This window comes from Choloepus didactylus, chromosome 6 (assembly GCF_015220235.1).
Source record: "Choloepus didactylus isolate mChoDid1 chromosome 6, mChoDid1.pri, whole genome shotgun sequence".
NCBI lineage: Eukaryota > Metazoa > Chordata > Mammalia > Pilosa > Megalonychidae > Choloepus > Choloepus didactylus.
In genome coordinates, this window is record NC_051312.1 from 83,109,858 (window position 1) to 83,122,599 (window position 12,742).

A 12,742-nucleotide genomic window follows, 5' to 3' on the forward strand; every position below is an offset into this window, starting at 1 on the left:
CATGAAAAAGTTTTACCACACCTTTTTGCCCCAACTTTTACAAATGCTGTGATGAGTGATTTTTTTAAATTCCATATGGGCTTTGGTTTGTACCTTCCTTGACTATATTGTTAAGAATTCCCTCCTTTCCACTCTTACTTTCCCTAGGTTCTTCCCATGAGATAGCAGCATGCATCTGTGTATTTTTGCGTTTGTTGTTGTCATTGTTGATTGTGGTGGTTACTACAGTGGTGCTATGTAACCATTGGCTTAATGTCCAGCTCTGGGGAATGAGTTCATTTGTACCACAGCAATATAAATTAAGATAAAACCACAACATGGCAGGTAGCTCATCTGGGCCCAACAATTATCAGGAACAGAGAAAAAAATATAAAATTCATATTGATAATAAAAGGAGGGAGATGTGGAGCAACTGGAACTCTTACACTTTTCTGGAGGGAGTGTAAATAGGTATAACTATGGTGAAAAACTATTTAGCATTATCTGTCAGAGCTAAGTATATGTTTACTCTGTGACCAGCAAATCCCAGTTCTAGAGAGATTAGCTTATTTTTTAAAAATTGTAACAGTGTCTAAGAATGTTCATTGGAATTTTGCCCGTAACAGTCAGAAACTGGAAACAACTCCAATATCCACCAATAGGAGAATGAGTTAAATATACTTTGGTATATTGACCTGTGATTCTCCTGATCGTCAAGATTTTGAAATCTTCCCAGTGATTTTAATTCCTTGGGAAAGATTAATCAGTCATTTAGAGGAGCCCTTGCATGGTTCTGTACATGTGCTGTCAGTGAAAATGTCATATACCTAGGTACCTGTATGTTCCTCTTAATCATAGCACTTTAAAGATGACAATATTTCCAAGAGGATTCAAGATCATTATTTTGTATTTTGGTTCTGAATTCCATCATGTAATAAAATGTTATATGGGTTTTCTAAGGATTCCCAATAAAATTCCTACAGGCTTCTAAGTAAGTTGATTTCTTATGTATCCCTTAATTAATTTTCTTAACTGCTGTTCTTTACATGATTCCTTCTCAGTGATGTCATTGTGCCATTTTTTTGACAGTTCTAATAGACTATTACTGGTTTTGTTTTCTTTTCATTTATTTAATTCTGTTTTGTTTTGTTTATTCCTGTCAAATATTTCTCTAGCCCTTCTGGGAAGGAAATCCACTTCTTTTGAGTATTCCTGTAACAGTGATTGGTTTAGTGGTGTAGGGATTGGACATGAACAAGTTTTGTCAATCACATTAAGTTCACATCAATGGGTATTATGATCCATTATGGTTTAAGGACCTTAGGCACTGCATTACTCAGTCCTTAACATTTCCATGGAGATTCGTGGTCATTAGTAACTAACTGTTCCTAATCCCTGGTGCAATAAAATGACGCTTATACTTCCTAAGGGCTCCTAATAAAAATTCCTACAGGTAATTGTGTTGGTTGATTTCTTATGTATTCTTTAATAATCCTTCTTCTTCAATATTGTTCTTGATACTGTTGCTTCTCACTGATGTATTCAATTCCTATTCCTTCATTGTCATTCATGGATCCTTACATTTATTCATAAATTGCCAACTGAGTTAGATTTTCACTGTAACTGAATTTGCCCATCAACCCTCTTTCTCACATAATTTCCCCAGGATCTGATTTCTAATCTGCTGATTCTCCACAGAGTACACAATGGGATTCATTAGAGGGGGAACCAGAAGGAAGATATTAGCAATAGCGATTGTAATAACAGGAGAAACATTTTTGGCAAACCTATGGAGGACAGCCAAGGAGACAATAGGCACATAGATGTGTACAGCACAGAAGTGGGAGGTGCAAGTGTTGAGGACCTTGAGGTGACTTTTGTGTGAGGCAATGCCCAGAACAATTTTCAATATCAGCATATAAGATACAGAATGCATACTAATTCTAGCAAAGCTGTAAGAGCCACAAAAAATCCATAGATAATATTGACCTGTTGTCAGAACAGGCCAGCTTCATGACATCCTGGTGGAGGCAGTAGGAGTGGGATAAAACGCTTTTCTTACAAAATTTCAGTCTCTTTAGAATAAAGGGAAAAGGGAAGACCAAAAAAATACTTTTTACAGCAAATACAAGGCCAATTTTAGTGACTCTAGTGCTGGTAAGGATAGAGGTATATTTCAAAGGATTATAGATGGCTATAAAGTGATCAGTGGACGTGATGAGAAGTACTGATGACTCCATAGCTGAGAATCCATGAATGAAAAATTCTTGTGCAAAGCAAGCATCTGAGGAAATCCCTGTAGCATTGAATAAGAAGACTCTCAGCATGGTTGGAAGGGAGGTGATGGACAGTCCCAGGTCAGAAACTGCCAGCATGGAGAGGAAATAATATGCAGAGAGCTCTCTGTCTTTATGAAAAACAGGATGGTGCAGTTCCCCAGGTTGGCAAGGAGGTACATGAGGCAAATGGGGAGAGACAACCAACTGTGAGCTCTCTCCATTCCTGGAATCCCAATCAGGAAGAAGGTAGAGATTTCCACTTCTGAGGTGTTGAAGACTGGCATAGCAAGGATGTAAGGGAATCAGGATGGGGGTGTCAGAAAAGGCTTCCTGCAATGGCATAAACAAACTGGTTTAAATGTGTATATTTTAGTTATTTAGTAGGTGGTCTTGGAATTATAGCTACTTCCCTATAATAATTCTTAGGAGTAAAACAAAAAAAATTTTTTAAATATGGACAGTAATAATTCATTAAGGAAATGCAAATCAAAAACCGGTGTGATACCACTTTAAGTCCAAATGATGGCTAAAATTCAAAGACAGACAATAACTGATTTTGGTAAGGATGTGGACAAACTGGATCCCTCACAGATTGTTGGTGAAACTTCAAATGGTACAGTCATTTTGGAAACAGAGCTACCATATGATCCAACATTTTCACTCATAGTTTTATACCCAAGAGAAATGAGAGCAGATGTGCTTGAAAAAAAATGTAGGCAAATGTTAAAATCAACATTATAGCCCAAACTTGGAAATAACTCAAATGCTCACTAACCAATGAATGGCTGAATAAAATGTTGTTTATCAATACAATTAAATATTACTTGATAATGAAAAGAAAGAAGTTCTATACAAATTAAAACATGGATGAATCTTGACATGATGCTAAATGAAATAAGCCAGAAACAGCAGAATGCATATTGCATGATCCCATTTATATAAAATTTCCCAAATAGGCAAATTCATATAGATAGAAAGTAGATTAGTGGTTGCTGGGGGTGTGTGGAGGGGGAAATGGAGAATAATTACTAATGGGTAGGGGATTTATCCTGAGGATGATGAAAATATTCTAAAATTTATACTGATAGTTGCACAATGCTGTTATTATATTCAAATAAAACATTGAATTGTTCACTTTAAAGGGATTAATTTTAAGGTAGGCAAATTATATCTCAATAAGGTTTCATATATTTAAAAACTGCATCCTAAAATACTTACTTTTATGCTTTGCTTATATATCAGATTTACATTATGGAAATGGGCATTTTGGTTGATAAAACCTTCCTGGAGCCCATGGTATGCCATCCCCATAATTGGTGTGCAGAGTAAATTAGTATGTGATTGCTACTTAGGACATTTTGAGTGAAATGACTGGCCCACTACTTTAGGGCCCTGGGTGCATACTTTGGGTATGAAATCTTGAATATGCCATAGGAAGGTCAGGGCAACAGGACTCTATTAGCAACAGGCCTTGGGTGGAAGAATGAAAAGCTATCAGCTGAAGGAGAGGCACAAGTCATATAAATAAAGCGGTAGTTAGACGAGCCAGTAGGAGTCCATGAAGACTGTAAAGATGCCTGAAGAGACAGCTAGCCTTACAATTTTCAAGATTTGGAAAGCTTGAAGCTATCTTATGACAAGGCCAGTCAAGTAAGAACTTCCCTGTTCTCCTGCATTCTAACCTATAAGGTTCAGATCAACAGCTGGAACAGGGGCAGGTGGTAAGGGAGATAGGGTTTTGAAGACAGACATGTTCCCTTCCCTACTGGGGAACGTGTTATTTGCAACCAACCTTAGCATGGGAAAGGGGAGGAAGCCTACTTTAGACTGAAGTTTGAAGCTTTTGACTGGATATTGTAATATTTCAATCATCCTTTTTTATTAAGTTAAAGTGAACTTAACACTTTCTAAGAATTTAATATCATGGTACCTGTCCCACGTTCAGTCAGAGTCAGGAAAAGAGCAGCTACCATTAAACAGTTAGGAAGTGACAGGAGGAGATAAAATGAACTTGAATTCTTTTTTTTGTTAAGCTCCATGATTCCTGCTTATTGTATAATCTTATTACAGAAGAATACGTTAAGGAGAGCAGGATGGAGATATGTAATTTTAGCTCTATAAATGTCAGATTTTTTAAGCCACTTAGGTTAAAAGGATTTGAGTTTACAGCAGAACCAAAATAGATATTTTTTATTTCTTTGATTCTATTTATATTTCAGGATGCTAAATATAGTGATTCCACAATCATTCTTAACCATGCCACAAATTGGGAACTTAAAATTCATACTCAGATTACAGAAAACCCCTTGTGATACAGTAAGCTATTAAAGAGTATTAGATCAAGAGTAATGTTGCTTTCAGGAAAGGAATCATTGAATTCCATTAAGAAAAGACTTATAATAGTGGTCACAATGTAATCCTGGCTAGAGAGAGGAGTTAATCACCACCATCGTCTCTTTCCATGCCCAATTCCCCACTTTGTGTTCCAGAAAACTTTCTAAAATTTCAATAATACTATGTTGTTTCAAGCCTCTTTGTTTTGCAAATGCTACATATGCAATGTGGGAAGCAGTTCACTTCCTCATCTGTCTTTATTCACTCTAAATTAGGTATCATCTTCTTTAGAAATTCTTCCCTGCAACAATCCATTAATACTCCAAAGTATTAAAGGGTACGTTACAAATAAATATAAACTTAATCTTTGTGTTTTGCATTCACACCAACCCATGATCATTAGGGAAATTAATATTCTTGCATAAAGTGGCATCTACGTTGATTTCTTGTTAAGCTGCCTTGTTCTCTTTTCTTACATTCTCTTATTCTTTCATATGTTCCAAGGGTGTTATAGATTCCTTTTGTATATAATCATTGTAGAGTTTTCTGTTGTTGAATCTTTTTTTCTATACACACATATGCTCTCAAAATTTCTTTTCCTTTTTTTTTCCATACACACACACACATTCATATATATTTTGTCTGCATCTTTCTCTCCTCTATTTTTTCTTACAACTCTAGACTCACATTTCATAACCTGTAGTATAAGCACGTGGATTTCTGAGCTGCTATTCCTGTTGCCATTTTTCTTAAATTTTTGAGTTTTTTTTTTTTTTTTCCCTTGGGTTGAACTCCATCTCTCTAGGTTGAGTTTCTTGCCAAGTTTGGTTTCTTTCTCTAGGTTGCCTGTAAATAGTTTATTGATAATCATTTTCATAGAAATAAAATTTTAAAGTAAACAGAAATAATAAGATATCTGGTGGAGAATACAGGGGAATTTCTGGATGCAATTAGCAAACAGGAAGATAATAAAACTTTACAAGAAATTGAATGGCTATTACATTCAAGTTTGGAAAGCATTCACCTCTAATATCAAAGGAAGCCATATGTGTACACAGTTGGTACACAATGTCTTTATGTAGGTGCAAGATTTGTCTTATAATGTCAGTTTGTACATTCTATCTTCTCTTAAGAAAGCTCAGAAGGTCCTGTGATGGTCAAACTCCTTAAATGACATCCAAGTCCAGTCCTCTCCCTTGTCAGGCTATACACACTTCCAGCCTCGTAAGTGTTTTTATACCCCATGTCCTCTGTTTCTAAAAGGTAGATGGATTAACCTCTACACACTAAAGCTTCCTGCTCCCACACTATTATTTCAGAATATAATCTGAAATGAAGGGTGCAGCAGTCACTGGAAAGCAGTATTTTTTTCATGTAATAGTATGTACTTTTTTCCTTTAAGATAGAGGAACCTAGGACAGAATTTGACATTCCCAATGTTAAAAAAACCAGAGCAGCATCTGTTCCTGCTGCTTCAAGTGCCAGTTTTTATTTGTTTTTGTTTTCTTAGCCTGCATATCAAATGAATGGAAATTAACTCTCAAAATCTTGGTCAAAGATTGACAGTCCCTCAGTGCATGGTGTGTAACCATTGATAGTATTGCTCCTTTACTTCTTCCCTCTAGCTTCATTGTAACTCAGATAAGCAGATACCATTTTGATATTTCTGATTTACATTGACTGAATGAAAAGTTATAACTTAATCTAAGAGGCTTCGATCCTTAAATTAAATGCAATTGTATGAAATCTAGCCATATGTGATTTCTTAACAGCTGTGGACTTATAGATAACTTTTTGTTAGAATCATAACATTGTTTTCTTTCTTATCAAAAGAATAATGTAAAGCAAAGATTTAAACCGAAGCAGTACCATGCTGAGTTAGGACAGATTTTTGAGGCAGACTTTTCCACAGGTTGTTTTCTCAACAATGCTGCTTGAAGGTCAGTGGTCTTGCATATTAGCACCCAAGATCCAGGTCCAGGTTTCAGTCTTTTAATTTATTTTGGTGCTTAGCCTGTGATTCTGGCCTAGCACCTAGTTGTTTCCCAAGGGTTGGCAGGGCCATAGACATCCACCCATGCATTTAGAGGCATTATGGAACTTTTTAGAGGGTAATGTTACTAACATCCATCAAAGCACTGGGAAACCAAAGCCAAAGAGAAAACATGTAAATTTTTGCAAAGGAAGATGGCAGCTGAGAATGTCAGGAAACTTACCAGTCAGTGGGGAGGTGGTTAGACCCACATGTCAGAGTAAAGAAGAAATGGATGTGGGATGCAGTCATCAGACTTTCACTGATGTGCAAGCCCACCAATTTATTCTGACCCAAGGATACTAGTCCTGCCTCCTCAATGCTATCCCAGTGGTCTAGAAACCCCTGGGGATTCCAGTTCAGCAAGCTGGACTTGGAGGAAAAGGGAAAGCCCTGCAGATGAACCTGCAAAAGGGACTGGAGCCAAGAAAGTCATCCAGCCCCTTGTAAAGGGTAAGAACTAACCAAGGTGGAGAATGCCACCTAAGCCTCCTCCGCTTCCTCTGGTAGCATTATGTCTCCTCCATGATCTCAGAGGACCCTGTGAACAACGTTAGAGATTTCCACAATGTGTTATAACTGGGCCTCCATGTGTCTGCATCATCCATTATACTGAATGTCCTTAAAGTTATAGGTTTTTCTTTCAATAAATTAAGACGGTTTAGACAGTTAATTTTTGAATCTAGCATCTTTCCAGGTCAGGGATTTTCATCTGGGGATGCACATCAGACTTCACTATGGTGTTTTAGGAAAATGTAGATATCTAGGCTCTTGGAATTTTCTTCATATATAATGTATGTTGCTTCTCAGGATTATCATATGTTATATATATGTTATATATCAAGATTTTCCCCTGTAAAATTGTGCTCATCTATTTTTATACATTGATGTAATATTCGCTATCCTTGAAAATATACTTGATCATATCCTTAGTGACATTTTGTCTGAAACCTTTTTTTTGTAATGCCTTTATGCCTTTATCTTGTTTTGTTTGTCATGGATACAACAAATTCTACTTGTCAGTTGCATTATTTTTGTTCTGAACTCTCATCAGACCTTTTACATTTGAAAATGATCAGTAATAAACTCATCACAGTCATTTTAAGACAGTATTAACTATCTGAAAACTATTGATAGTTTTGTTTTACTCTGATGTTTGATTGAAAGTTCTGCAATCAGCAACAGGCCAGTTTTGTGTCTTCAACAAGAAAGGACCCTCTCAGACCCCAGGGAAAGGACTGTACTAGATACTCTAAACAACAAAGAATAAACTCTCAGGTAACTTTCCGTCCATTTCAATGGGCTGAGTCAGGATTTCTGGGACTTTTTTTTTTCTTTGGTCAAGAAGCAGAGAGTTTCAGGAGATGCTACCGTAAGATCCAGTGGGACAATAATTAATTATACAAGATTAAATTAGCAAATAAGGGGCATTGTATTGTGTTTGGACTACTGTTAATGCCATTTTAATGATTCATTTTCTGGATATAAAAGGAGGCCCTTTCTTTTTTTTTTTTTAATTAAGCTATCTGTAAGAAATAATAATCTAGTAGACTCTGCTTTTGTCAGTGGGAATGAAACATTTTGAAACATCTAATTTTCTCTGACTCCTCAGAATTCAGAAACTCTTACAGAGTATCCTTGCTTTACATTACAAAGTAGATATACATGTTCAACAGGAGCCCATGTTTCATTCCTTTTTGCCAGAATATAATTGGAAAAATGAATTATGCAACTAAGGCCTTCCTTGCCATGAAGGTCATAATTGCAAATGTTGCTCATTTAGTCAGGTATGGCAGCCACTTCTACAGAACAAAGGATGACTTTATGGAGCCAATGCTGACAAATCCTTCCAGGAAAACTGGCCTAGCAGGTGGTGGCTTACAGGGCCCAGTCCATATGGTTGGAAAGAAAAGTCATTTCCAGGCTTGTCAGGAAACTCGGGATTTGGGGACTTCAACAAATGAAGATTGTACCCAAATGTACTGCACATGAAATCTGATGGAGAAAGTTTCTTGGGCTTGCTTTGCTAGCTCTGGTGTAGCAAATAACAAAGTATTCTACAAGTCCAATCTGAGATTCCTTATATTTCCAGCACTGAAAAATTAAGAAGGCCTGTATGATAAAATACCATTCTTACTGCACCTGTGTAAATAATCCGGCAAAATCTATTGAGGTCAGCCTTATTTTATGACCAAGAATAATATTTTATGAGTTTCTTTATTTTATTAAAAGGATGTAGACTATCTGGGAAAATGTGTGCTTCAGAGGAGAACTGGGCATTGTTTGGAGCACACCCTTCTGGGTTATCTGATTCTGGTTATATGAGACTCTGCCTTTCATGGATTTTGAGCTATTTTACTATTGACAACTCTTCAAGTTGTAGATACTACTAGCAATCAAAATAATTCATGTTTGTAGACATGCAAATACATTTCTTTTGTAGAGGTTCAAGTGACTTCCCTCCCCTGCCGTGGAACAAGCCATTTTTTTGTACCCTTTGCAAATTCCTTTCAATATTACTGGTCAATAAATGCGTTTGTTCTGTGAATTCTCCTTTGAACCTCTTTAAACATTTGCCTGGCCCCATCTTTAAAAACCGAGTTAGATAAGATATTTAATGGATGTTCATTTTATATCTATGAGAGTCACAATTTTACCTTTTTGAAAATTATCCTTATAAGTGGTTTACATTCTTGTATGGCAGAAAGACAAATAAAATATGGCAGAGAGACAAAAAAATTACAGTAAAAGAAGATATGATATTATAAAAAACTTACACAGAAACCTGGAAGACAGCAAGCTGACTTACACTGCATAGCTTAGTAGGTGATATTTGAGTGCTCCAGAAAAAAAAAAAACTGTTGAAAGGAAAGAATGAATGAAATTTTTCTTAATTTTTGTAATCTTTGCATGTTGCTTTTCTAGTGATTACATACATGTGAATGTCATTGCCTCATTTCAAAGTCAGGCTCTGAGAGCAGAGACATATTTCATATATGTTAATACTATGTGATGCAGAGAGATAATTTACATGAACAGGCAATTTTCAATCACATCTTATCACTATTGAGCCCACCAGTTATCAGATAAATATACACTATTAATCCTCAAACAAACATATTAGAATATTCCTTTAAACAAGATGAAGATGATAAACATACCGTGTGTTCATAAGACTGATTGAGCAAACTGGGTGAAAGTGGAAAGTGGGAATGCATTTTCTGTTTACATCAGGGCTTCAGGCCTATACCCTAAATCAATGCATTTGCAAGGCTGATTCTCTAATCTCAAGGAACTTCTCCAGAGGCTATATCACAATGTAGTTAAAATATGGTGTAGCTCCTTACTTATTCATTCTCTGCTTGTTTTGTTGTAATTTACTAATGGTGTTTGTTGTGGTTAAGCATCCCTATCATCTTTGCTTCTGACATAGCTTCCCTAGGACCAGACTTCTTATCTGCTGGCTTTTCACACAGTATACAATGGGGTTCATCAGTGGAGGCACCAGCAGGAAAACATCTGCCATGAGGATTCTAAGGATTGAGGAACTGTGTTTTGCAAACCTGTAGATGACAGCTAGGGAGATAATGGGGACATAGAAGATGAGCACAGCACAGATGTGGGAAACACATGTACTGAGGACCTTGAGTCTTTCCCTCTGGGTTGCTATGCTCAGTACTGTTTTCAGTATCAGCATGTAAGACATGAAAATAAATGTTAAGTCAAGGATGCCTGTAAGAGCCACAAATAAGCCATAGATGACATTGACCCTGTTGTCAGAGCAGGCCAGCTTCATGACATCCTGGTGGAGGCAGTAGGAGTGGGACAGGAGATTCTTCTTACAGTATCTTAGCTGTTTTAGAGTGAAAGGGAAAGGGAGGATCAACAAAATATTTTTGAGAGAAAAAACAAGCCCTAATTTGGTGATTCTGGCATTGGTAAGGATAGAGGTGTATCTTAGGGGGTTGCAGATGGCAATAAAGCGATCAAAGGACATAATGAGAAGCACAGATGATTCCATAGCTGACAAGTTATGAATGAAGAACTCTTGGGCAATACAGGCATCAGGAGAAATTTCTGGGGCATTGAACAAGAAAATCCTCAGCATGGTAGGAAGAGAGGAGAGGGATAATCCTAGGTCAGAAAGAGCAAGCATGGAGAGAAAACAGTACATGGGTTCATGCAGAGAAGGCTCTGTTCTGATGTAAAAGAGGATAGTGCAGTTCCCCAGGATGGCCACAAAGTACATGAGGCATATGGGGATGGAAATCCAAATGTGGTCAGGCTTCATCCCAGGAATCCCAATCAAGAAGAAGGAAGAGATTTCCACTTCAGAGGTGTTGAGGATGGACATGCCAGGAACCTGAGGGAATCAAGATGAGAAACTCAGAAGAGGCTTCCTGTTGTGGTGCAAATATGTTGGGTCAAATTCCTTATTCCAGCCAATTGCATTCATTGCCTTCTATTGAACTTAAGTGTTCTGGACATAATTCCTAGATAAAAACCTAAACGAAGGAAAAATAGATTGGTAGATAAACAGATATCATGATTTTCAAGTATAAACAAAAATGGAGAGAAAAGGAAATCAAATTCCTATTAAAATCAAATCTTACAACAGTTACAAGTTAAAACAGATAAAACAGATACTTATACAAGGACTGGTAATCAACTAAGGTATGCCATTTCCCAATCCACAAACCTGAGAGTTTTGTGTTTTTTATGTAAATATTTGAGTCTATCCCCTGTTAACAATAATGTATTTGAAATTTCAAAGAATTTAGATACAATTTGGAGTAATATATTTTTATACCAAGTCTTCTAATTAAATTAAAAAAAATTATTTTCCTTTCCTCCAATGTTGCTATTTGTCTCTTAAAAGTGTTTTATCACTTTCTCCATAGAGGATTTTGCATCTTTGAATGATTTATTAGGATCCTTATGATGTTGCTATCATTCATAAGATCATTTATTTATTCAGTATTATATTTTTCTAAATGATTCTAGCTCTCTACAGGAACACTATGTATTTTCATTGTGGAAGCTCCTGTCATTCTATGCTGGTGACTCCTGCATTCTCTCTGCCCACCCTGTACCCTGGGATGCATCTGCATCTCCCATTTTCCCCTTATCCCTGCATACATGTCTGTAAAAAGACCCCTTAATAAACCCTCCTCTGTTGAATATTTTTTTATTAGAGAAATTTTATCATGCATAAAATACAGAGTTCCCATTTACCACCCTATTATAACACCTTTTACTTTAGTGTGGTACATTTGTAATAATTCATGAAAGAACATTTTTATAATTGTACTATTAACCATAGTTACCATAGGGTTCACTGGTTGTGTCATTCAATCCTATTTTGTTCTTTAAATTTTTATTCTAGTGACATATAAACAACCTAAAATTAAAACCACATTCACATATATAATTCAGGGTTATTAATGATGCTCACAATCTTGTGCTATCATAACATGCATCTATTTCTTGCTGACACCCTGACTGACACATGGTCTGACATTCCTTTGACTTAAGATTTCCTTTCTCTCTGCTAGTCTTCCAGATGTTCTCTTTATCATTGATGTTCTGCAGTTCAATATGTAATGTACAGATTGGGATTTACTATTAATTTATTTTGCTTGGCAAGTAGCATGCATTTTCAATACGAGAAGTCATGTTCTTCTTCAAATTTGAATGCTTTCAGACATTATCCCTTTTAATATTGTCTATCCAGAAGTTTAGTTGTCTGAAAAATGTTGAAGCTACTCAACCTAACTTCCTAAATTGGTTGCTTCATATTTTTGAACTCTTCATTTCTTCCTGTTTCATTTGTATACGTCCCTTAGTACTATTTTCTAATTTACTAATTTTGCCTTCATTTTGTGTCAAATTTATTCCAAGTAATGAGTTTTGTTACATTTAGTATATTTTTATTTTCTAATGAAGGTGATTTTAAATTACTATGCATTCTAATTTCTATCTATGAATTCTCCCCACTTCTTTTCATTTAATTTTTCTGTTGTGCTCCTTAAAATTTTTGAGACTTCAGGATGCCTCTTGAAAAATTCATTTTAGGTGCTTTATTTTTCCTTTTTTCATAAGTAAGTAATCTTATTAT

The 12,742-nt window shown here is 36.1% G+C and overlaps 1 protein-coding gene and 1 pseudogene across 1 annotated transcript; both read right to left on the bottom strand.

The window, feature by feature from the left end:
- Positions 1–1,615: 1,615 nt before the first annotated feature.
- On the bottom strand, positions 1,616–2,542 carry LOC119537161 (annotated as a pseudogene).
- A 7,494-nt stretch (positions 2,543–10,036) lies between these two features.
- LOC119537162 (olfactory receptor 51A4-like) lies at positions 10,037–10,978 on the bottom strand. The gene has a single exon (XM_037839732.1). It carries the CDS (start codon positions 10,976–10,978, stop codon positions 10,037–10,039), a length of 942 nt encoding a protein of 313 aa, XP_037695660.1.
- Between the last annotated feature and the right edge of the window lie 1,764 nt (positions 10,979–12,742).